Source organism: Thunnus thynnus, chromosome 15, assembly GCF_963924715.1.
Source record: "Thunnus thynnus chromosome 15, fThuThy2.1, whole genome shotgun sequence".
Taxonomy (NCBI): Eukaryota; Metazoa; Chordata; class Actinopteri; order Scombriformes; family Scombridae; genus Thunnus; species Thunnus thynnus.
This window is the reverse complement of record NC_089531.1, coordinates 14,464,641-14,491,891: the sequence shown is the minus strand read 5'-3', so window position 1 is coordinate 14,491,891 and position 27,251 is coordinate 14,464,641. Positions and strand designations below refer to the sequence as shown.

The 27,251-nt window shown below is 38.1% G+C and overlaps 1 protein-coding gene across 1 annotated transcript in view; it reads left to right on the top strand.

The window, feature by feature from the left end:
* LOC137198838 (CUB and sushi domain-containing protein 3-like) overlaps positions 1–27,251 on the top strand; it is a 381,075-nt gene that overhangs the window by 228,477 nt on the left and 125,347 nt on the right. Inside the window, exons 7-10 of the mRNA XM_067612808.1 lie at positions 7,355–7,432; positions 11,810–11,897; positions 12,071–12,195; positions 22,229–22,350. Of these exons, the coding sequence (XP_067468909.1) occupies positions 7,355–7,432; positions 11,810–11,897; positions 12,071–12,195; positions 22,229–22,350 (413 nt within the window). The remainder of the gene's footprint in view (positions 1–7,354; positions 7,433–11,809; positions 11,898–12,070; positions 12,196–22,228; positions 22,351–27,251) is intronic.

Here is a 27,251-nt window from a genome sequence, read left to right as displayed (position 1 = left end):
CCCTTTATCAGCCAAATTGTCGGCATGCCATGTGCTCAGACACCAGGTGACTGCAGCCATCTTGCTATTGTCTTCTCTACACACACACACACACACACACACACACACACACACACACACACACACACTCACACACACTTGTATATAGGTACAGATTAACTAGATTAGTATTGTGTGTTGCTTTTACCCTTTGTTAAATAAATGCTTTTGGATATACCTGTTGTCTGTTTTAATGTTGCACAAGAATGAGTTTTGCCAACCCTTGCTCTGTAAAGAACTCCAAATCTTTCAACCATAACTAACTACTTATATGGTGATTTTGTTCATAGTTATTAAATTAATTATTAATCAAAGTCCCAAATTCATAGATTAGTACACTTTGAGACTGAATTGGCTATCTTTTTCCCTGAGTCCAGGGTGGTGCCACGTTATTATTAATTCTCATTCATAATTTTATTGATTTTAATAATTAACGATTATCTTTGATAATAGCCACTGCCCAACAAAGCTGTGGCAAAAAGGAGCAAACGAAACTTTTAAAACAACAATTCTAACTAGTTTTACCGGAGTATGTGTAATCCTGAGACAAATTATGAATAATGAAAATTTAAAACAAAATAAATAAATAAAATTCATAAATTCTGAATTATTAATATGAAGAAATGATAATCATTTAATCTCAACATTCCTTTTTAGCTTTGGTGAGGCACTGCCTACTAGCCTTCCTACCCTGACCGCACATCACTGAAGAAGATGCAGTCTCTCATGCGAGAGACCAGCACTGAGTCATGTTTGATAATGTTAACACACTCTGCATCACAATGCTGCATCAATATAGAGGTCTTTCGTCAGTTTCACAACATATGCAAAGCTGGAACAATTAATACAGGTACAATACCTTTAATATGAACAGATATATACTGTTTACCCTTATGTTAAAGTTGGTATCCATGCTTTTTTGGACTAAAAGATCATATACCCATTTTAGAATATCATAAAACATGCAAACCTTTTCTATACTATGGTATTGTTGATTGGCTTAACATGGCTGCATCCCTCCGAGTTAAGCACTAGCTCAAAGCAAAGCTATTGTATTTCACAGCATTTTCTGTATTTTTACACCTTAAAATCAAACATATAGGTTCAGTAGTATCACACTGTGCAAACAGGCACCCTTTCCAAGTTTTACCATGGCAGATTCAAACCAAACAAATATCAGGCTTCACAAAACATTCCATAACAGTTACAGCTACAGGCTTATCACCACTGAAAGTCATATATTTAAACTTTAAAGCCATAATGCACTCAAACACTTTATTGTATCAAATACTCACAGCCTGTAGGCTTGAAAAGTGGTTGTTAAAAGTTGATAGTTTCATCCCTCACGGAGAGCAGCAACTTTAGTATGCTTGAATACATGTCATTATGTTAGTGAAAATGCGACAGTGAGCTTGTAATGACAAGGCTGTCTTGCTCAGAGTGGAAGGAAAGGCCTATCTGAGGTTTTGGAAATGACCCAGACAGTTTTCTATTAACCATAATCTAACTAATTCAAGAGGGCAAAACATGATGGAGCTCCAGGACATGATGGAAGCAGAGGTTGGACTGACTGCTCTTGCTGACCTTTGATGGTCACCCTGTTTGAATTCTAGGTAGCATCTCATAATCAATAGGCTGTTTCAGCATCCAAAGTTTCATTTTAGAAAGCATTTTTTTCTCCAACATCAGTATAATGAAAAATGTCACAGCATTGCACAGCAGCATTACAGACGAATATACAGCATTGCTGTATATTAGTGGGACCTCAACTCTTACCCCAACCTGTGACTGTTTTTGCAATGACCGAAACTCAAAAAAAGGAACGAATCAATGGATATCCGCAGGCTTCCTCGTTAATGTTAGTGTACATTTAACAATAACTGAACATAGCATGATAATGTCTATTTTGATGCGTAGAAGATCTTTCTACTGCCCTCTGTAATAATTCATTCAGTTACTCACAGTTAGCATGTCTGCCTCCTAGTGACCAGTATGAGGTATGCCTCTATTACCTTGTAAGTACCATATGGAACATGTAGGGTGTTTTTATACGTTTAGATGTTTTTTACTTGGTTCGACACTGTGTGTTGCAATAATTACAATGCATTGCAGGCCGAAAACATACCTGAAGGGCTGTTTATATACAAGGAAACCTTCATTTTATATTTGCAAAATTAGATAAATAAGATAGAGACATAGTTCTCCTTCTAGATCCAGACAACACTATCTTCCTTCCCTTCACATGTGTTTGTGTGTGCGCCTGTTTGTCTGTTGTCAATGTGTGTGTCAGGTATGAACAATCTGTTTCCTTCCCCGCGGCACAACCTACCAATCACATCCCTCCATCATCTCTCTTCATTACGTATTCATGAGTTTCTGTGTCTGCAGGGCTGTGATTGGCTCTTAATGAACAACTGACGGCATTATCAGTCAGCCAATGCTATGGCAACCAAATAAGTCAGTCAGTACAAAAGAAACACCAGTCAACCACTGGTACAGAAACATTATTCAACTCGAGCAGTGAGACAGCATACCCCTCAGGGAGGTTGACATATTGGATATTGTCGACTGCATGGTACCTTTGATATGACTCTCATAATGTCTCAAACCTACTCATGATCAAGTGCATACATCTTGAAATGCAAATTGCACTGGATAATTACAGCTGAGAAAAAAGACAGCATTTAGTACATATGGAATATACCATTTAGTTTTGTGTAAATAAATCCCCAAGTCCTTTTCCTTGTCAGCTTTGGCTTCAGAACCATTAGTCAAACCGAGTACAGAGACACTGCAGGCCTCAGGGGGTTCATATGAGCTCATAAATCCATGAACTACCCCTTTATCATCTTTTATATTATTTTGAGAGCTTGCATTTCACCAGTGCTGGCTTTCATTGTTGACTCGGTGTTCAGCTTTTGCTGTCTCCAAAGGACCGTTAGCACTGGGATCATTAGAGTACTGTAAGCGTAGCAGAGAATGTAGCTGGTTGAATGAATGCAGCTAGTTTGCATAGACACAATCTGGTGATGTTGCGTGATGGCTGGTCTGTGGTTACAAAATAGCTCATAAAATGTGGAGGATGTGTACAGCACTGACAACTGTCTTCACCCACTGATTGCACTCACTACTTGCATATATTAAAATGTGATTAACTCAGTGTAGGCAGACATATATATTGAGAATTGCAGCCTACCCAATCATTAACATTTCTATCAATTCTTTCTGTCTGGTTGTATTAACATTTGAGTAAGCTAGATATATTAAATAAACACATATACCACAAAGCAATTGTCATATAAAATATATTCTTTTATATCTGAATTAACATATTATACTTTATGACACTTGCCAGATTACGAAATGCACATTAAATCATCTGGTCTCTCTTCATCCTATTTTTTCAGAAGTCATTGTCAGAACAGTGGAAAATTGCAGTAGATTTCATGTCAATTAAAATTTTTAAAAAACTATTAGCTATTCCCTAGTATTAGCTACTAATTATTATTAACATATTAATCAACTTATCAACATATCTTGCAGCATGGATTGTTTCATTTATGATTCATTAGTAGTTGTCTACATCAGATCTCATCTCTTTGACTTAAACAGCCAACCAATTTAATATAAACTGCTCAAAACCATACATTAGCCTCAGTGAATGAATCACTTTCACTCATATCTGCTTGTTAATCATGTGAAACTACATGTTCAGTTTTGAAAATCTGACTGACACAGCTATGTCTGACAGTTTTTAAATCTCTCCATGATATATTAATACTCATTCTACATCATGCGTTACTGTACACAGCAACAAATATTTGCTTTACTTATGTGGGTACATTAAAACATCAGCGATGAACATGTAGCCTAAAAGCTGGTGAGTTCAACCAAAGTGCGTGATGCATCTCCTTAGAGAATGTCTCACTGCTCCATACTACAAACCTACATCAGACTGCGGAAGATGGTTTTGTTGTAAAATGTGGTTCAGCGTATATTTTTATTGAGCTAGGTTTTGCTTAAGTGTCTATTTACTTACTGTTAAATGTTAGTCGAATTCCGTGTTTATTCTGTTGCTAGTTATATATAGTTTTGTTAAATATGCAACATTTTAGTTCATAAATATGGTTTATTTAAATGCAGCTGCCCTTCCATCTGTTGTTTGCAGTAAAGCTGCTGCTTGTAGGCTAGAATATTAACATGGGCATATTTAACTTTGATGCATATTCACACGGGACAGGTTTTATGATGCATATTAACAGGGTCTTGATACAGTGAATGAATTTGCACGGGCAAAAACAAATTTGACTTTAAACTATTTTTGGCCCAGATTCTCTGATTTGGCTGCCTAACCGGGGGGTGGGGAGGGGGTACATTTCAGACCTGATTGTAAGACTTTGATCTTGATCAGAGCTTCCCCTGGTTGTCACAAATAACAAGAGTCTGTTGATAAATGTTCTTAATTTCTGACAATTGGGACATTTTCAAATGCGAGTGTAATCTGAGGGCAGTAATACAATTATGCAATATATTGTATATCACCCCTTTCTGTCCTGTTGGTTCAAGAGAAGCTTTTTTAACTTAAGCTGAGATCTGTGTTTTTTTATGTTTACAAATCAGCATTATACCATCCAGTGTCATTAGGACAGAAGGCTTTATGCATCCAAAATTGTTAATGTCATGTTCGCAATGCAGTGGAATAGAAAATATATTCACTTCATTCTTGTTATATATTCTTTCGAGCTACGTGTTTAAATGCAGCTATATTTAGTTGTTCCAAATTGATAGCAAAATGACCTGAAAACATATGAATGAGTGGGGCACGTATGAATCACTGCTCCTAAATATTATAATAAGATGCTTTTTATCTGAGATCAGAGATATTGTATCAGATATCAAGCATGTGCCCCCTCATTTTGAATGGGTATGACATCAGTGTCAAGAAAAGCAAATTCCATTCTTTGTGTAGGTGGATTGCTGTGAAGTTAGTTGAAATGTTATTATATTCAGTTTATGTGAGTGCGTTGCTCAGAGGCAGCTATAAGCAGCTATGATACATTAGTTGCTTTGAGCAAACTCATTAACAGGAGAATTTATGAAAGAAATGATTTTATAATGTAAGGAATGTTCATATTTGTTCATGATTAGTTTGATTTATTGATACACAGAATTGCATAACATAATTGCAACTTGAAATAATGTATAAGTCTGCTTGAGGGGTGAATATGAGCAAATAATACAACATACAGGATCAAAATACATTAAAGCCTAAAATGAATGTGCTTTTAAAGCAAACTCTGTCAAGTTTAAAAATAAATCACTATGTAAAAAGTTTTTTTTGATCAGGAGGTACAAGTACTGCACCTTTTAAAAGAGAAACTCTTGGTCACTTTTTACACCAATAAATGGACATGATTTCCCATTCCAACTCACACAAAGGGACATTTAGAGTTGAATCACAATAAAAAACAAGATACATTTTATTTTGAGTCACACTGCTCATGGTTCAATGCAAACCTAGTGAGTTACCTTCATATATTTACTGTCTAGTGTGTAATGAAGTATGTTTATCATATAAGAAAAAGTAATCATGTGTAGGTGTGGTTCAATTAAGGATCACACAATATCACTTTTCATTTAATTTATGATAGAAGATGATGTATTATCACTTTTAAAAGACTGTCTAAAGAAATGTAAGTGTAATGTAACTACAATGTAATTTTAATGTCTAATTTAGTGTATAGGTTTGTGATTCATGCTCATGTTCAACAAGCAATGTTGATGTCTTGAAAGTAGTAGTGCTTAAACATACAATGATAATGTGTTAACAACTGGTTCTACACAAAGATATACAGAACTGTATTTCACTAATGCTGTTGCTACAGAATACGTTTGGACCAACAAAACTTAAGCTGCTTAGCAAGTGTATTCATCTTAGGCTCATCTGCTATATTAAAATCTGTTTTACAATGATTAATTAAGTGACTACAGTAGTAATACATCTTTCATTCACATTAAGTGTTCTAGGGTGGGGGTTCTTATCTCTCGCTTTGGCACATGACATTACTATGCTGGTAAGTTAACACAATAATACACAAATGGATTGTGAGGCCACATTACATTAGATTAATCGTTAGCACATTAATTGATTTGGTGTAATGTCAACATGATAAGTAGAACACCACTAACACATGTGCATGTGCATTGCAACATTAGGATAATTATTGGCATAAAATACACATGCTGTAATTTAACCATGTCGGACAAACTACCACTGATGTATGTGCACATGTAGCCACTGTATAACATGAGCATAATTGTAGCCCATTAACTCATCTGCCATTTGTCACCATTCAATGGATTAATCAGGTCATTAAGAAAACGACATCTGTCAGCCACTCTATCAGATATTCATTAAGGTGATTTTTCACTGTACTTTGTCATTCAGGACAAGATATATTTGTGTTTATGTTTTCATTATTTATGATGGTGACATATTCATTCATTTTGATAGAGTAGAGCAGAAAAAAAAATCAAATCTAGAGGAGGTCAAATTTAGACTACCTCGGGGTGTTTTGTTTTTATCATTACTGCATGGATTCAAATACAGCTCTCACCCACTCACTTTGTCTTCTACACTCTTATCTTCCCAACCATACATGCTGAGCTACAGTAACATACTGTACAAAACACAACACCGATGACCCTGTAATGAAATGATGTTACCCATTTTAGAAAACAGAGCTCATGCTGACAGGGATCCTTCTGTCAGTTTGTCTCCTCGTGTCTTTGATTTACTTTGATTAAAGGAGCCATTTATTTTCTAACGTACCATTATCTGAATGCTTTGATTACAGAGCTGCATCATTGTCATTTTGATTAAAGCTGCAATTTCCCTTACCAGCTTTTGTTCAGAATATGATGGGGCTTCCAGCAAAACACCTTGACATCTGATGTATGTGTCTGAGTGACAGAGAGAGAAAAAGATTAAGCTTCTTTATGAACAAAAAACCCTTGAATGGTGCAATTGTTGAAATCATTTCTCCTACTTCCTTGCCTCTTTTTGCTTGTGTCTTTCTCTTTTTGTCTCTCTCACTCTGCCCCTCTCGATGTTTGTTTCCACCATTTTAAAATTTTTACTTTGCCTTTGTCACTTTCTTTTCTGCTGCGCTCTTCTCTCTCTCAGCATTGCGAGGGAGAAGAATCTGCCATTTTCTTTTTAAATTCCTTTGCTGTATCTCTATTTTTTATTTCTCTTTATCCAAACTATTCTCTGATTTTTCTTCTCTTTTCTGTATTCTGTTCTCCTCTGCAGTGAAGCGATCAGTAGATTTTAAATCGCGGGGCGTTAAATTATTCCCTGGCAAAGACTCCAGCAACAAGTTTTCAATATGTGAGTTCACATCTTAATGTCACTTTGGCTAATGATCTGACGTGTGATGGCTTGGTTTGACATGGACTGGCTTTGTTTCATTTTGTTTTTGCTTTTATTAATTTTGTCTCTTAAAAAGGCTGCTAGTTTCAACACTTTTGTGCCTCTGATTACCGACAACACAAATCTTGCAATACTTTTGTAGACAACACACGGTAACATCAATTCAAAGAAACTTAGTGCCAATATTTGTGAACATTTATGTCATTTTTATACACAAATATGTTGAAAATGGCGCAGCCTTTATAAGAGTCTGCTTCTTTATTCTGCCTGCCTGCTGTATTTTTGTTGTTTGATGTTTTGTATATGTATTTTGGTCATGGTGTCTTGGTTTATGCATGCCTCTTCATGGCCTGCTCTGATATATTTAATCATGGTCTGTTTTGATAAGCTTTAACTATGGTTTGTTTTGGCTTGCTTGGGGCTTGTTTAGGGAATGCGAATCAGCTGTTATGCTATTGTTTTCCGCCCCCTCATGCTGCTTCTTCTTTCTTTCCTCATCCTTCTCTTCTCTTTCCTTCTTTTCTCTTCACACACCTACAACACATTTGTAGACCTTTATACACAGGTCATTGTGCACATCAAAGCAATTATTGACATGTAAGAACACTTAGGTATCACTGTAGTCTCTACTGTTAGAGGCATATTGAAACACTATTGCAAATGTGTTATTCTAACAAAGTTTAGAATTGTTTATCAAATGTGGAGCCCTGAGCTAAGATTCAGATGTCCACCTTTGATAAGTGAAAACATTATCATTAATTATCATTAATTTACTGCTCTTCTGTAGGAGTCACCAAAATTTCTTTTAGCTTTGCACGAAAAAGTCACTTTGGAAACTGTTTAATCAGACACCATGAGGGGAAATTATCAAGTGTATGGGTGTCATGGTTTATAGGTCATTTGAAGTACAGTAATGCAAAAATGGCTCCATGAATATTATGTCATTCCAATCAAAGCCTCCTTTTCAACACTCAAAAAGCATGAAGAATCTCAAGAAAAAGAGCACTACATTTGTTTGAGGTTTCACTTATTAAAGCTGTCAGTACCCTCTTCAACCTCATATATTTTAGAGTTATTTTACATCCAATTCACTCTTTCTCTTATTCTCTGTCTCTTTACAAGACCACTTCCACTCTCTCTTTGTCTCTCTGTCACGCACACATTCCCTCACACATTATACTGTGTATGAAGATCAGTTGCAGATAATAGTGATGATATTTATATGCTTTTATATCACCTAGTTTAATCACAAACAACACAGCACACACATTTATTACACTTACATATACAGTATACACACACACACACACACATTTTCACACCCAGAGGTACATTCTCATGCATAAATATTGAACATGCATATGCACATATTTGAACATCTACAGGGACATATGCAAACACATGTGCAGATGCATCAAAACAAGGACATACTGTACGCTATTACATGCCGAAACACAGAGACACGCACGCACATACACGTAAATAGACCTGTTGTTACTTGGTTTGCATGCTTTGTAATGATGCATTTTTGAACTTATATGATTTATTTGCTTGTCCACTTTGTGTTCGTGTGACTGTTTGTTTATGTGTGAATGTCATCAATACTGTATGAGTTGATGGAAAGGCGATGGCTGAGCTAAGCACAGCAGAGAGACACGGTGCATCACAGATTCACCAGGTTTCCTGACAGGCTGCAGAGTCATGGTTGAGGTTTGATTCTACAGATGTGAATTTGTATGTTAATTAGTCTAGCTCTGATTGGTTCAGATGTTGCTCTGCTTTGACTGGGTTAACTCTTCAGTGAAGCGCAAAACTTTGTGTGTGTCTGTCTTTGTCTGCACATATAGTTGTTTATGTTTCTGTACACGTGTTTCTGTATATGTGTGTAAGTATGTGACTTTTGTGTTTTTTGTGAGTGAGCAGAGCACTCTGATACTGTAACCAGTCCCTCTGGTATGGTGTTAATAGTCCAGATGGTCAAATTAGCCGCTCCAACAAAGCAACAAACTATCTACTCTAACAAACACACAAACATATACAGACACACACACACACACTCACCACCTGCTGGGTTTGTTGATACAGACTAAACATGTACATGCCTGTTAGACACCCGGGGTTGGTGGATGTTTGTGTGAAATCAGACATGGGCAGTATTATCACGGCGTGTATTTGTTACACCCGACTGAGTTAACTGTTATCAGCACTTTTGTTTAAGATAAGATGAAAGTCTGGGCACCCTGGTGGCCTAATGGTTAAGGCGCGTACCATATAACCACAATGTCCATGGTTTGATCTCCAGCCGGAGGAACCCTGTAGCATGTCACACCTCTCTCTCTTCCCTTGTTTCCTGTCTACACTGACTCTCAAATGAAGGCAAAGATAAATTTAAAAAAAATGTTTACTTGAGGTGAACAGAGACTTACTGCAGCAGCAAACAACTTCTGAATGCATTGGATCATAAAATGTGGATGAAGATAGAAGTTTAAACCAATCTTGTCCTTTTTTTCTGAATCTGCAAAAAGCATATTATGAAATATTGAGTCTTAAAAATATTGTAGTCTACATTAAATAACATATAGAGAGTGTGAGAGTGAGGGTGTTTTTCCATGCTCAAACAGGATTAAATCATACTAATGAAATTTGCGATCAGCAAATACTGAATCATTATCTAGTTGATGCTTTAAAAAATCTCATTCCACACCAAAGTACATGATTTGTTGTGTTTCACACTCATTTGAATATCAGTTCATGCATTTGAATATCAGAATACACCATGGGGTGTTTTGTTTGCTCCATAGCTGAAGTAATTGAGCACACTAAGATAGTTTCTCCCTCTAGTAATATTCTACTGACATCAGGCATTAGGAAAGGATGAACGACTGAAAAAAATACACATAAAAATCCTCAGAGTGGCCTAAATTTACATTCGTTGGTGTGAATGAAAGATTAGTGGAACTCAAGGATTATTCATATCACTTTTCTCTCACCCTGATCACATGAAAGAGTACAAGAGATTCTGTCATGTGGGGCTCTAAATTGAGTAAAAATAGGTCATCAATGGACTCGGGCTCATTAAGAGACTGTATTGCATTTACTTTTTTGTGTGCCTACCTAAACAACTCCGTAGCACATGATGGATCCTTCTCAGTATTAGAAAAAAGTACCACAGAAAAAAAAGAGCTTTAATGTACAATGTGTTTTGAATGGGGAAAGTATTAAAATGGAAATCTTTTGAATTGGAATAGAGCTGTTTGTGTTTTGCATTCGTTCTCTTACCTGACAGCAATGTTTCTTTGGCTTTCCCTGGGAAGACAAAGAAGCGTTTTTTCCTTTTTCGCTTTTTGCCCAATGTACACACACAAAAACACATACGTACACGTTTACACACACTGTCCTTTGCTCAAAGTTAACCCAGCAGCTATGTTTCTTGAAACTATTAAAACTTTTAAATGCTCAAGAGAAAGAGGAGACTCTGAGTGGTTGAGGCTTATGGAAATAAAAATTCCTTACTGCAGTGTCTTTTAAGCAAAGCCAATGAAATATTGCTGTGGGGTTATTTGAATGGAAAAGAAGGCAGGGGAGACAGAGTGACAGTAAAAAGTAGTAAAAACGGCAAATGAAAGACTACATATGTACGGTACTGTCAACAGCAGTATTGTAATTAGAAACAGAGAAAGAGAGTAGAGATGCATCGTGTCAGGTGCGTGTTTGGTATTCGTCGTGATGTCGCAGACTCAAAGTATGTGTACAGTTCTGTCTGTTGTCTCTGTTCTACCACTGTGATGTTTGGAGTGTTACTGTCAAGATGAAAGAATTAAGATCGTATCTGAAGTGCTGTATCATCCCTGTCTGCCTACCTAACTCGTCTGTCTTTCTATCTCCCGGTCTGTCGAAACTGTTCCCCCTTCCGCCTGTTTCCTGCTCTCTACAGTGAATAAGTGACGAGGCAGGCAGGCTTCCAAAACCAAAAAGTGGAGGGTTTGAAATCCCTGTTTCATGCCAGGGTGCAATTGAAGCAGTTCTGTGTGTTGATTTGGCAGCAATGTGTATACCCTAGCAAAACAGTTTACATCAAATTCACAATGTACATTGATGATGATAGGTTATTCTTGGCTTCCACGAACACATGAAACATAAAAAGAAAAGGGCTTTATTATGTAGAACAATAAATTAAAGTCAGCATTAGCATCAGCCATGGATCTACCTGCATCTGAATGAACTGCTGTCTCGAAAAGGAGATTTTCCTTTCTGGAACCAGTGTTTGACTTAATGTGTGTGCTTCACTCTTACCTGCCTGTCCCTGCCTCTCCACCTGTTTGTTTCTCTATGTAGTAAATGAAGGTGGTGTGAGACAGGCGTCTAACTCCTGCCCTGACCCAGGAGAGCCAGAGAATGGAAAACGCCATGGCAACGACTTCAGGTACAATTGGCGCTCACAAACAGGCACAGACTTAAAATTGTATGCTTGCAGGCAATTTTACTGTCTGCAAGCATACAAGTCTGCACACATTAGCACGTTTTCCTCAAACACCTTTTATATACATTTTTTCTGCCATGTCTTCCCTCTGTGTGCAATTGTGTGTTTTTATGTAGCATTGGCAGCGTGGTTCAGTTCAGTTGTGGAGAAGACTATGTTCTTCAGGGCAGTAAAACCATCAGCTGCCAGAGAGTGGCTGAAGTCTTCGCAGCCTGGAGTGACCACAGACCAGTCTGTAAAGGTAAGAAATAGCATCTGCACAAGCATACAAATTACAGATACTGCAATAACAGACACAGATATATAGAGATGGTGAAAGAGGCAGTAATCACATGTGGAGGTAAGAAAACACTCAAGCAAAGCTGCCCACGTACACTGCCTCAAAATTGGCCTCTCCCAGACATGAGTTTGTGTTGATCAGTGCTGAGTTTATAATGGAAAAAATCCCAATTCTGTATCTAGCCTCTGGCTGTTAAATTATGAAACAAAACACTCCATAATCCAATGTTTGCAGTGCAGCACCTCACCAACATGCTGCGGTTGTATGATTTCATCAAGGGAGTTATGATAGTGATTGTTCAGGACTGAAAATTACACTCTGTATCATAAAGACTGTATTCAGCAGGTAAGCACATTATAAACAAGCACCACTCTGATCATTATAGCTCCATATACCATACAAATCAACTACCAATTTGCAATACAATTTTAAAAATGACACAAAATACTTAATACATAAAAGTGATAATTAAAACATTTTCTTTTATTCTTCAGCTTGCCTGAACAATTTCAGTTTCACGTCCGCCGCTGTTTTAGTCTCAGACTTTCAACACACACATACACACACATTCACACGCACAGAGGGAGTGAGACAGAGAGGGCGTCTGTCATGTTAAATGCCAAAGTCGTTTGTCATGTCTCCCTTCACTAGGCTACAGACTGTGGCCGGAGACACATACTTTAACATAAAAACCAATATTCACTGGGTGTAGGTCTGAGTGTGTGTGTGTGTGTGTGGAGGGGGGGAGGGGGACAAGAGAGAAGTACTTTAACACTCAACTAATAATCACTGAGATACAGAACCAAAAGGGAGAAAGAAGGAGAGACAGAGAAGGTGAGGGCAGGGAAACTGAGGAAGGAGACAATGAAAAGAAAAAGAATTTCACACCTACTCTTTCTTTGTAAATTATAGCTTCTGTGAAAGTAAAACTCGCCAAATCAATCACGAGACATTAACATATGAACACCAGCTAAACTTTTGAGTAAAAAAATGCATTTACAGTTGAACGTAACTCTTATATAGAAGTATTAAATTGAGCAATTGCAACTTAGCTACTTTAATAAATAGGGGTCATTATGTTATGTATGAATATAGCAACTCCTGGGTGATGACTTTGTGATGTGATAGTTTATTGCGTGGAATGGAGATCACCCTACTGTCAACCCTGGTCCCCTGGGAGGGCATAGTGCAAGAATTGTAGGAGTAGTGTGCTGTTGCTACTTCACCAGCTAACTAGGTGCTTAAGCAACAAAGTAACAAATGTGGAAAAAAAACTCTGCAACACTAAGTTGACCTCTGGAAAATCTTCTTTATTTCACATAGTGGTTATAGTGCAAGGTCAGCTACAGAGTAGTACCCTGGGAGTCTGCAGGGATTCAATATCTTGCTCAGGGACACCTGATAGTCAGCCTGTCCTGAAGGACACAGTCTAACCGCTAGCCTCAACTGCCATCCTGGGTTTCTCCTAAGACCCAATACACAGGGGGACTGACCCTCATTAGCCTCATCAGCTTTTTGTTACCATGACAGCAAAAATCCTTGTAAGCTGGCAGGATATAACCTGGCCAATACATTTAGGTCTCAGATAAGCTTTGATTGGTCCGTGCCAATCAACCTTATTATCCAACTCATTATTAGAGATATTATAGTGCCAGTACCCTTTGATTGGCTCTTTAAAATTGTTAATGACTGTTAGGGATTCATCACTAAATACGTTATAATGAGCAATTAAATATAGCTACTGAGATTAAGCCTATCAAGTCTTACATTTACCTGCATGTGATGATGGGCTAAACCTCCCCAAAGGGGAACTGCCAATGACACTCAAAGTCTCTGATGTTGTCCCTTGAAGCAGTGAATGGTTAAAAAGAATGACCTCTATCACTGGAAAACAGTCAGCAGGGATCTTTGAAGGAAAAGTATGTGGGCAGTTTGAGACATTTTCACCAAGCTACCTAACTTCTGAGTAGCAGGTGTGCATTGTTAAAGCTCTTTTGAATTTAAAACGCAGTCGCCTGTATTCCCAGCTCGAACATCTGTTCAGTGAGCAACTTTTAGACAAAGCCATGACAAGTGCACCATCCTTTGACATGGTTGTTGCTAAGTAACTAGTGATTCTGTATTCGTTGATCTTTTATTTTAAGCATCTCACAACGGAGGGCACTGTTACTCGGTTCACTATGGTTCACTAAGCGGCAAGCTGGATAAACTCAATTTTCGCTACCTATGGAAGGTAAACAGTAGGAATAACTACTCATGATATTTATTGTTCACAGTTCATATCATGACAAATCTACCAATAATGTTGTTGCTTATTTCTCTGTACCACTCATATTGTTTGTCATTGTTATGCAATAAGTTTCTGTCCCACTTTGTTGAAACAGAAAGACTTCCACCTTCAGAAATCCCATAAATCCCAGAATAACTACACTGAGGTTGCTTAAAGGACGAGTTGTATGAAACACTGGAAAAATATATTTTTGACAACGATGCGGTGGCTTCATTTGAGCTATATTCCAAGATCCCCTGTCAGAAAAGAAACACCACAATACTATGCAAGTGTAAACATTGTAAATATAACTTAAAAGCTTAAAATGGGATGTTTGGTGGCAGTGGCTTAGTTTAAGAGCAAATTGTAGAATATAGAGTTCTCGTCTATTTTCAAACCTAATCACAAAAATCGTGTTTCCCCTTGGGGACAAAATATAAAATCCAATATTGAAATTGTGAAGATAAAATGCCTCAAAGGCAAGAGATAAAGGCTAGTTTAAAGCTAATAGACTATGAGTAGAATAAACGTTGCTGACTCTTATCATTAATGTAATAGTTTTATTTTACTACTCTCTTGACCTGTGATTGGCCATCATCCATAGAAACCAGCATATAATATTGACATCATGTTGGCATGTCCAATCAAGAAGTGTAGGGATTTTCTGGTGCTGTGACACAACAGGCTTCATTTTACCTACTGCAAGTGCACATATGCCCAATTCATTTTTGCAGTTTTTAGTGAGAAGACGCACAAGCTAATGTTTGTGCTAAAGCAACACAATCTGGAAACAGAGCTTAAGCAGGATTACATTGTCAGCAGGAGGACTATAATATCAGCTGGTGGTGTCATGGTGGGCTTCAGTAATGGCCGGTCACATAAGCTCATCTTATATCTCATATAAGCTGGCCTCTTGGAGAGAACATGAGATGATTATACAGCCTTTGATTATACACTCAAAATTACCTCCAAAACCTTGAATTTACACACACATCATGCAAATCATGAATGATTTTGCACAGAAAGATTTTTACATTGTAGTATAAAAAAAATTCTAATGTCTAATTGTTTGTTGACTATATTTCCGTTTACTAAAGGGTATACACCAAATAATTAACACTATATAAACTTGAAACCTGAGTGGTTTACCACTCTAGTACAGAAGGCAGAGAATGTATTTTGATAGAAGATTAAATGAATTAAACAAATACCAGTGCAATTCCATGCCAAAATGTGTAGGCCAACAAAAAGATCTGTGCCATTTCATCCACTTTATGTTCATGTGGAACCATGAAATTATCGCAGGTACAAGCACAAACATATGTACAGAAGTTTACAAATGTTTGGACACACTTTCTCATTCATGTGAATAGGAAAGTGTGTTCAAATTTTTGACTGGTACAGTACTTGATCCCAATGAAAATGCCTCTGTTTGCACCTCCACTGACTTTGCTCCTGCATTGAAATAATAGAATTTATACATTTGTGAATAAATAATAAAATAAATACAGTTAGAGTTCAACAGGTAAGCTAATGCAATAGAGGAGTCAGCCATGAGTGTGTTTCATTACATGTAAATTTGATACTCAGTATAAGAACATTATGTTCTCTTAAGTACTGTGTCCTTATTTCGCCTACTTTGTTACATCCTATTGAACAAAAATGGAATGAGAGAGAAGCTGTGTCTAGCTGAACACAGCTGAGATTTGACCTTTACATCCAGACTAGTCAAAAGCTAAAGTGGAAACTCATGAATAACATTGAGAGAGAGGCAATCTGTCAGGAAGCATCAAGCCAGCTGACTTATTAAAGGGTCACTTATGTCAAAATGCTTAAATACAGCTAAATGCATCTTTTGGAACATTAGAGAGAAAATAAAGTGAATGTATCTTGAAAATGTGCCCTTTATGCCATATCAGTAAACCAATAGAAAGAAACAAATAGAGACTAAAAGAGGGAGACAGGGACAGATTGGTAATCACTTTATTAGATACAATAAAACAATTACAAAACTAAATAAAAATAAACTACAAAAGTAGCCATCAAATCACAATGTCCTTCTGTCCATGCCTACAACACTTTATGAGAGAGAGGGAGAGAAAGAGAGAGAGGGAGGGAGAGACAGACAGACAGAGAGAGAGTGTCCATGTGGCATCTTGATTAATGGACAGATGGCAAGGCCACTGAGCCAACTCTCTCTCTGCCTGTGTGTGTGTGTGTGTGTGTGTGTGTGTGTGTGTGTGTGTGTGTGAACTCCAGGGGAGTTCAGTTGATCTGCCTGAATATACTGAATCAACGAATGAGCCCTATATGTCACACACACACACACACACACACACACACACGCACATATGTTGACTTCAAACAGGAAAGAAATAAAATGAAAAAGAAACACAAGTGGTACTGTACAGCAACCACACTGAGTGACTGTCTCTTTATGTGTGCTTTTGTGTTGTGTGTGTCTCTAACCAGAGCGAGGGCCATTGGAACGCTGTGTGCCAGCTTAATGATGTCATCAATCATTCTCTGTGTCCATTGGTCAATCTATCTGCTCCTGTAGGCAGTCTGTTAAAACAGCCATTCGGCCTCTATTGCAGAAACTTCTGATCTCTAATCTGAGTCAACACCTCGATCTAAGCCTTAGTGTGACCATATTTACTTTATACTTTAGAGTTTTCACTTCAACAATCTGATTTGGTCAAAGTTTACTCAAACTTAAATTTGAGTTGTTGGTTCCATAAAAAAACAAAAAAACAAAAACCCCACTCCAGACATGGGGCCACTGTAACTAAAAATGAGGATGATAGCCTGACAAATAATATTTGTATTCTTGTCATCAACAGGAAAATAGCAGATGCTCTCTAATCCTTTTCTTCAAAATTAGGATTTCAGGTTTTCATTTTCGCTTACCTGTCTAATTAGTTACACATCATCCTTGTCAAAGTTACTTTAATGAGAATTTTCCTTTTATGGTGATGTTCTTTTAATAATTAATTTACTTCAATCATGAAGTTCCTGTGATGAAGAAATTTTCCATTATAATCATTTTTAAAAATAACGTAATAATTGGCTTGCAGGCATTTTGTGATGGACTGTTTTATATACAGCGTCACCAAGGCCTGTAGCACACCATCTGAATGCTTTCTGAGTTTATAAACATAGAAATTACTGCAGTCTATTCAATGACAGCTGGAAGGTTTATGTGACACAGGGAATGAGCCAAACCAATAGTAATGTAATGGTAAATGTACACCAAAAAGTTTGTCAACTTACAAACCATCTCTATGACCAAAGATGTCTTTGAACCAAGAGAACATTGTTGGCCATTTCCAAATCAATTCATAAGTTGCGTACTTTTGAAAACTCATCCTTATGATTCAATTTTATTTTCTATTTGATTTACCTTACTTCCCAGTTCTCTTCATGGCCTCTGGTGAGAGTGCAGGGTCAGGTGGATAATCTGGAACAGGTAGGGGTTAAGTGTCCTTGGTACAGTATGCTTCAGCAGGTATTGCTGTATGGATGATTGAACTTGAGCCCTCCACTGGGGGAGACGACTCACTAACCACAAAGGCCATCCTGCTGAGAAAGCAGCAGAGTTATAGACCTTGAGTGCGAGGCAGAGATCAGACCAAAGGAAGCTGCTGTGCTAGAACGGAGAAACAAGTCAAAACACTGTGCAGCCTTAAAATTCAAACTCAAAAAAAAAAAAAAAAATTCTCACAGCAACTTTTTCAGTGCCTATGGGGTACAGTTATGCTCTGAAGCCATAAAACATAACTTTGGAAACTGTGAGCAAAGGCATTGGAGCTACAGTATAGGCTTTGGCAATGTGATCCTCGCCTGAAACATCATTTAATGTTGGTGTGCATCCCAACAGTTTTTGTTTGTGTGTGTGTGTGTGTGTGTGTTTGTGTGTGTGTGAGAGAAAGAGAGAGAGAGAATCCTGGGGGAATCCAGTTGATCTGAATATATAAACTCAAAACTGAATATATAAACACACAAGCGCGTGCACACACACACACACACACACACACACACACACACACACACACACACACACACACACACACACACACAGCACTATCAAATAGATCGCTACCAGATAGACCTCATCAAAAATTTTAATTTGATCTAGAATTCATTATCGCTTCAATGATAGTGTGGCCCTTTTGGCTTCAAGCCCTCTATACTGTGTGCCAGTATAAATAATGATGAGAGGGAGCAGAAGAGATACAGAGAGAGACACATAGTCAAAGCTGAAAGTGAGATCATGTAAAAATAATCCAGTACAAGTAAAAATCCTGCATTCAAAATCTTACTCGAAGCTGCACAATATGACAGTGTGTAATATGAAAGATACCACTTTTAGTGATAAATCAACTGAGCTCCTCACAGCCTTTTAGTATCTTTTAGCTCATTGTTTTGGTTTTCCATCTCACAAATCTGCTCTCATTTCCAGCTGCGACAGGTACGTTTTTCAGCCAGACAGCCTTTGTGTGCTAGCGGCCCAACATCAAATAGCAAACAAGAGCCAAAAGGAGAGTGAATATTGGACTTAGATTCAACAGGTGGCCAGAAACACTCCAAATGAATGCTAATGTTACTTTGTGTCAGTTAGATGTTTAATATTGTTTGCTAATGCATTCGCACTAACAGCATGATAGATGATAATATGTTAGTGTTTGTGTGCTGTATATAGCTCTTTCCAGTGGCTAAATTAATCACTTAATTCTGCTTCTGAATGAAAGTACAGAAGTATTGTCAGCTGAATGTAATTTAAGTATTAAATGTTCTCATTATGCAGAAAAAAACACCTTTGAGTGGTATAAAATGTTTAAATATGTATGTATAAATGTCTCCAGCCACTTCATTATGTACACCTGTGCAATCTAAAGCAATCCAACACAACAGCTCTGCCATAAATTGTAACTTTGCAAAGCTTCTGCATTTTCAGTTTTTGTTGACATTGTCAGAAATGTGATAATTCTATTTTATGTATATTATTGAGGTCGTAGTGAGTGGTGCTGGTGTTCGGGGGTGATTTATATTGAAAAGTGTTCCTAATATTTTGTCCACTCCATGAACATACATGAGGCAAAATATTAGGAACACTTTTCGTGATAATGCACTCCAGTGCACCAGCACTACCCACTACGACCTCAATAATAAACATAAAGTAGAATTATCTCCTTTCTGACATTTTTAACAAAATCTGAAAATGTATAAGCTTCATAAATGTAGAATTTATGGTAGAACTGTTGTATTGGATTGCATTAGGTTGCACAGGTGGCCTGCCAGTGTATAGTATATGATATGATTGGATTATTGATTTTGATGCAAGTAGTATTTTGTTATTGCAGCATGTTGAAATGTTACTTGTAACTAAAGCTGTCAGATAAATGTAGTGGAGTAAAAGCACACTACTTAACTGTGAAATGTAGTGAAGTAGAAATATGAAACAGCAAGTAAAACACTAGGACCTCCAAAGAAGGTACTTGAGTATATGTGCGAAGTTACACTCTACCTCTAAGTGACACAGGCAGAGAGAAAAAGAGATGAACAGACACTGAGAGCAAATAATCGAGTGTAATGTAAATCATGAACTACAGACATCAGCTGATTGAGGGTCCAAGACAGTGTGAATAAAAGGCGCTGGGAGTAAGACAGAATGAGAGAGAGACAGACGCAGGCCAGGAGACGGATGGAGTTTAATATAAATTATGGGATGTTAGCTCCTCTGGTAATACTGGTGATAACTCTCTCCGCGCTATCGCTATAGCAACACCATGCCCATTCTGCTGTTGGCACGGTGATGGGCCGGCCATCCGTTCAGTCCACGCTGATTGAGCTGTCAACGCACACAGTTACAAAGACACGCACACACTTTAAGACATGCAGATAAATCATTTCTCACGTGCAGCTCAAGCGCGCACACACACAAACACACACACACTTCATCTCTATGTTTCTATCAGTGTATAAATTGCAGTGAGCTGAGCACAAGAGAAGGTCAACTGAAGATGCATTGAGAATTAGAGAAACAAGCATCAACTGGGGTTCAGTCAGGGGGAACTCAGGCAGTGATCCAGCAGACAGAGAGACAGGGAAACACTGACACAGAAAGAGCGACAGACAAGGGAGATATAGGTTGTCTCGTAGGGGTCTTGTACTTGTTCTGACACTGTCTTTACAGCACTTCACTGACACACCCCATTACACACTCCAAAAAACACACACAAACACCCTTTGGTGTGATTCTTTTACTTGTCCCTTGCCTTCTTCGTGATCGCTAAGTCACAGTAGCAGCCGGTGTGTTTGTGTGAGCGGAAGTGCTTTTTTGGGAATTGTGTGTGTAAGTGTGTGTATTGAGTATGTATGAATTATATTTGGATGTCCTTGTGCGTGCTCTTACATGTTTGCACTGTGACACCACTAATTGTGCGTGCGTGCAAGTCTATTATTTTGCATGTTAAGTTTATTTGTTTCTTGACTGAGCAGAATGTGTCACTGTGACAGCGTGTGCATATGTGCCTGTTTGGAAGATGAGACCATGTAAGCGTTCATGCTTATGTGCTTTTGTTTTGTGTGTGTGTGTGTGTGTGTGTGTGTGTGTGTGTGTGTGTGTGTGTGTGTGTGTGTGTGTGTGTGTTTGTGTGGCTGTTAACTGTACGTGTTCCTGCGGCCTACCACTGAACAAACTAATTAAGGAACAAAGGCTGCTTCAAACCAACCAGAAAATTACCTCCCAACTCTAACAGGACAACCCAAGGACAGACAAGCAGGTTCTCTATCACATCCAGTCAGAACACACAGCCTAATAAAGGCTTAGTTGGTTTATCGAACAACTAGCATGTGTCATTTTCAACACCCCACTGACTGTAGCTTCACAGTTAGTGCTTGTAAGTTTGTATGACTTTTTAAACCCAAGTGTTGACATATAGTAATATGCTGTCATGAATTTGTATAGAGATGTGTAAATGAGTGGGATTATGTAGGTTTTTACCTTACTCTTCATTTGTAAATCTCCACTCAGACCACCTAGTTTTACACGTTTACATCACTAGTAAACCAAATATACAGAAGCTTCATTGCACAAGTAGACAAATGCCATTGAATTCTCACACTGTGTACATAATGTAAGACGTGTGTTGTCCCATGCTGAGCTGTAGATGCTTCAGATCTTTTTAAGATAGAATGTAATTACTACCCAGCTAGTGGTTGGAAGTTGTTGACTTTCAATAGATTTTGAGAGTAAATTGCTGGTGAGTGTCTCTATCAGTCAATACTGCAACTCTAGCTAATCCTGTGGTATTTCACAGCCAATAGCTTCCAATTAAGTACCACTATCCAGGGAGATGTCGCTGACAGTATCAATAACATCTATCTGACCTTCTGTTCCTCTTCTGGTCTTGTCTGCACTTGACTCTTCTCTTCTCTTCTGCCATCACACCCTTTCTTGTGTAGCTATTAGCATTGTATCTGTGTCTCTTTTAATTGCAGCTGCACCACTGCTGTGACCCACAAATGCAATATTTTGTTGCTGGATTTATTCTGAGAATCTCCGGCTAAGCATCACCTAAATGATTTAATTATGAAGGCAATTCTCTCTATTGTAGTGCAGAGACTCAACAGTGTACAACTGCTATTGCTAATACCACTACTAATTCTGCAGTTGCTACTAATAACAATTATATTATGTGCTGTTTTTTTTCTCGTTCACAGTGAAGACGTGTGGCAGTAATCTTCAAGGGCCGTCAGGAACCTTTACGTCTCCTAACTTCCCAATTCAATATGAGAGTAATGCTCAGTGTGTGTGGATAATTACAGCTTCAAATCCTAATAAGGTAAGTCTCATTCTCTCACTCCCTCTTTGTTTCTCTCAGTGAAACATGACCATTTCTGTATATTGCTTTAAAACATTGCCCAGTGTCAAGATAGACAGGTCATCCACTGGCCAAATATTACTTTAATTGTTAAACACAGCTTTAAAATAGGTAATATCTGAGATATACTCACTGGACAGACTAAAAGTGAACACTTTGGGTGCATCTGGAGTAATCTGGCACATGGTGTTTCATGCTCTACAATTTGTTTGTATGTTACACATCTAAGATGCTGCATCTGTGTCTGTATCTATATGTGTGTGTACGGGTTGCACACACACTGATACACTCCTGCCATACCCATGAAAAAATATGTACATAGATGTAGTTTGTAAAGTAACGACTTTGCAGCATTTTGCAAAAGTTCTTCCCCCTCAGGAGAACTTAATGCCCTCGGGTAAATGATGGGATAGAAATGGGGCTTAAGAAATGTTAAATAAGCAACAGCGGCATTGGCAGAGCAACACTGGGGAGGGAATGTCATCTTAAAGTGTTGGATATACAGTATGTTGCAGTGAGCAGAGTATGTCATATTTGAGTGTGGCAGTGCAGCTGGAGTTGTCTGAACCAGCTCACAGGCTTTGCTCCATTTGAATAATTTATTTATTTGAATTTATAAAGTTCTTACAGGCATTTACAAAGTTAGTTTAGCTGCATTTTTACATAATTGAAATGCCACTTGATAATAATGTTATGTTGGAGTGCACTTTAAATTATATGCCAGTCAGAGCATATCAGTGTCTAATTCTGTGTGATTGGTTAATCCTGCAAAGGGGCACACGATAGGCCAGAGGTTAGATGGATTGGTATGATTGGTCGCTTTATGTCCCAGGAGAAATCTGATTGGTATGCAGGAGACACATCCTTATTCCACTCAGGGTCACTGTGGTGACCGCTCTGTCGTCAATGGCAACACCTGCGTCAGCACCATAGGGACACACATACACATATGTGAGCACATAGGCACTCACACGTACACACGTGTGTGCTCACATACACACTATACACCCTTTTTAAGACACACACATTTTGTCACTCTGCTCTTGCTCAAAACCTTTGTTTCTCTTTCTCTCTTATACCCTCACACACAACTCTCTGTCAGTGCCCAAGGCCTCTAGTTTATGGCCTAGAGCAATACATTCTCTGTTGAAGGCTACAATGTGTATGTGACTGCTGAAGGCTACAGTACTAATGCCCTTCTGCACCCTGCTGTGTATGTGTGCGTGCACGTGTGTGTAAAAGAAGTTGAAAGTGAATGTTTATGTATTATGTATGATTATGGATATTGCCAAACACCCCAACAGTAATGATGTGCAGTTCAACTGAAGCCACATCAAGTGATTTTTATAGCTGTTTATCTTAAAGGATTTCACCTTATCATATGCTGTAATGCTCCACACTATATCATGTACATGTCATGCACCATACTGAATTATATGTATGTCTTTTATCACACTACATCATAAATGTCATGCGCATGTACCACATAAACTGCAATCTCTGTGGACCTCTGTTGCATGTTATACTCCTCTCTCTCTTCCAAAATTTCCTGTCTGCTGCTAGACAGTATAATATCCATTTAAAGGAAAAATGCAACAAAAATAATCTTCAAAAAAAGAACAAAAACAGACCCAAACTCCAGCTGACATGAAATCAACTCTTAAATGTCACTTTCAAGGATCCCCTACAGACATATTTTAAGACATTCAAAAATACTCTGCTTTGAATAACAATAAAAATTCACTTACATTCAGTCTTACATTTACCTCTTGAAACTACGGGAATTATTGATATTCTCAGTGGCAGAAATTCAAATAAAGATGGTACAAACAGGTTTTTTAAAAAAAGAAAGACTATGGTGAATTTCAGTGTTAACAAAAGAGGAGGCAAAGTAAATCAGCATGGATAGCTTCTGGCAAAAATACAACACTTCAAAAATAACAGGCATCTTTAGCATGATTAAGCCACATCATAGCAGGTAAGTTGTTGTGTCTTGATCTCTTAAGTACAGATGCATTAAATGTTGCTCGGTCAAGAAGTTGCACAGACCAGGAGTGTATCAATTTAAAGTTAAATCCACTCTGCAGCTGAGGTTGACTAGGTTGTGGTCAGATTGGATACTCAGGCTTCAGGGGTCAGATCTGCTCAAAGAGCTCTACATCAAACATTTTCCAGCTCACTCGACCTGCAGGTCTTGGGGCTTCGTGGGGAGCTGTCATCACATTTGTCAGTTAGACACATATAAAAAAAAAAGTTGTGTAAGACAGAAGAATGGAGAAAATCTTATAAATATAATCCCATTTAAAGAGGCAGATGAAGATACAAAGCAAGAGAAAGGGATGAGCATGACAAACAGTGACAGATCCTTTAATTTCACCCCGAATCATCTCCCGTTGCTATCAAGTTTCATATGTCTTTGCGCAAGTTGTGATATTCATATGGAACACCCACAAGAGGCACATGCTAAAGCATTAATTCTAGCCATACCATGTAAAAATTCAAACCTCAATATGTAAATCTACATCTTTCTCATGGATTAGTATCTTCGGCACTGTCAGACTTGTCACACTCCCATCAGATAAGTGTCATTGCTTCCCAGTAGATTTTTTTGGCAACAAGTAAAAGAAAGATGCTTTGAAGTATGTAAAGCCAATGACATTAATCAATCAATTTAAAGAAATACTTTTCCGAAAATGTTATTTTTTTAAAGTTTCGAAATATTACGCTGACACGCATTATGATTTAAAGGACACAACCCAGTAGACAGAACATTTAAGTTATTCCAAGAAGATTGGGTCTATCACACATTTCCGGCTGCATTTCTTGAATTAAAGACGGCAAGATTTTAAAGGCTTTTTAATGTATCGGAAAATAAATCACATAAATGGCCAATTATAACCATATTGACTCAGCCAAGGCCTGGTCACACCAGCATTTAAAACAGCAAAAATTTTTAACAGATTTACTTCGCCCCGGCAGACACTAATTACAGCAATTCCACTGTAATTAATTTAATGAGCCACCATATTCACTGTCAGGGGCAAAGTAAATCCATGCAAGTTTTTCACATCAAGTTCAACTTTGATGAAATTTGATTTGGTGAATTTGCGCAATTGCTCATTGCAAGCCATCTTGACAGTGTTGACCTCTGAGGTAGTCCAAAATGGAAGAAGCTATTGTGCAACCTTCTAACTGTGATTCACCATTCACTTATATTTAACCTCCTCAGGCAGATGTACGTTACATACGTACAAATACGTTTTTGAATTAATTGTGTGAACTTGTCTCAGTAGCAATGGAGCCTAGCTAAAGACCTAATGACTTTGCTAACTGGCTGTTAGCAAGCCTATTGGTGATTGGTGGCTACAGAAAAATGTAGATTCAGAGACCCATCTAGTGGAGTAAAGGGTCAATATAGCAGGCTTATGTTCTGCAGGTGGCAGAAGCAAACAAACAGTGGGGAATTGGCAGGTGGACAAGAGATAACAGGCAAGAATGGCTATAGAACAGAGCGGCAGCATTGACGATCTGGCTTACTGGCAGTAAAAAGCTGTCCTCAATTAGGAGGCTGATGAGTGAATGAGGACCAGTTTAACGGGCAGGTGAGTGGTCAGTCTATCTCCTGAGGAGGGAAGGCAATAAGAGTGGAGGCATTTTAGTATGTGTATTATTCAAAAACACACAATGAGACCAGGGATAGGCGGCAAATCTGAGGCTAAAGAGGAGGAAGAGGGTGATGATGCAAGCACCACAACACTTTCAGAGTAAGGGAATAATCTCAACTGATCCTGCCTCTCCCACTAGCTGTTTCTAGTGCTTGTACACGTCTCTCCCCATTTCATACTTTACTCCCTTTCTCTCATTCTCCCTGTCTCATCTTTTTCTCTCTTTTTTTTTTTACACTGCCCATCCCTCCTCCTTCTCTCCCAGAGGCTCTGTCCTCAGAATTACCCAGATTCTTCATTAAAGAGCTCAGCCTGAAACCATCAAATTACTATGGAGAAAGAGAGAATACTGGGATGGAGGAGGAGGGCTCTTGAGGGGAAAAATCTGTTTTTCACTTTTACACTCGTATCAGTCTCTCCATTGCAGACATTCTCACACATTCTACATTTCTCACAATCTCCCTCTTATACTCTGAAGGTAAAGAGACACAGGGTTTATTTCGCTCACCCTCTCTTCTCTTTGTTTCTCTCCATCTCTGTCCCCCTATTCCTCTCTGTCTGCGCACCCCTCTGCTTCTTCTTTCTCAGGTTAAGTGTTAATGGGGTTCTATAGCTCTCTGATGTTATTGCTTCATTTAGTTTGGGCAGAATGAGCCTTTAGAGCCAATTCATTCTCTCCTGTTCTCATTTAACCTTGAGGATGGCAGGATGAGATGGCCATTACTAAACTTTACTTTTTCTTCTCTTCTCTTCTCTTCTCTTCTCTTCTCTTCTCTTCTCTTCTCTTCTCTTCTCTTCTCTTACTGTACTATTCTCATCACTTCCCCTTCATTTAGTTTTTTCATTTGCTTCTGTGATATTCCCATCTCCTGTGGTATCAGCCACCTCAAACCAATCACCATCATCTGTTTATGATGCATAAGATGTAAGATAAGATTGTGGCAACTTTGTGTGAAATGTATGTGTCCAGCATTTTTTTTTAGTTTGCTAATGCAACTAGACACACAGCTTGCACGTTCAGCTGCTAGATCATGTCCTCTTTAATAAAGGGACAGCATTAAGTATTAACTGGCTTTGCGTCACATCATAAGCATTTGCATGCACAGTGAAATGCATAACCCACGGAAACACCTTGACTACTGCACTGCTGCCATGTTGAATATTCAACACCACCATGAAAAATGGAAGGCAACAAAA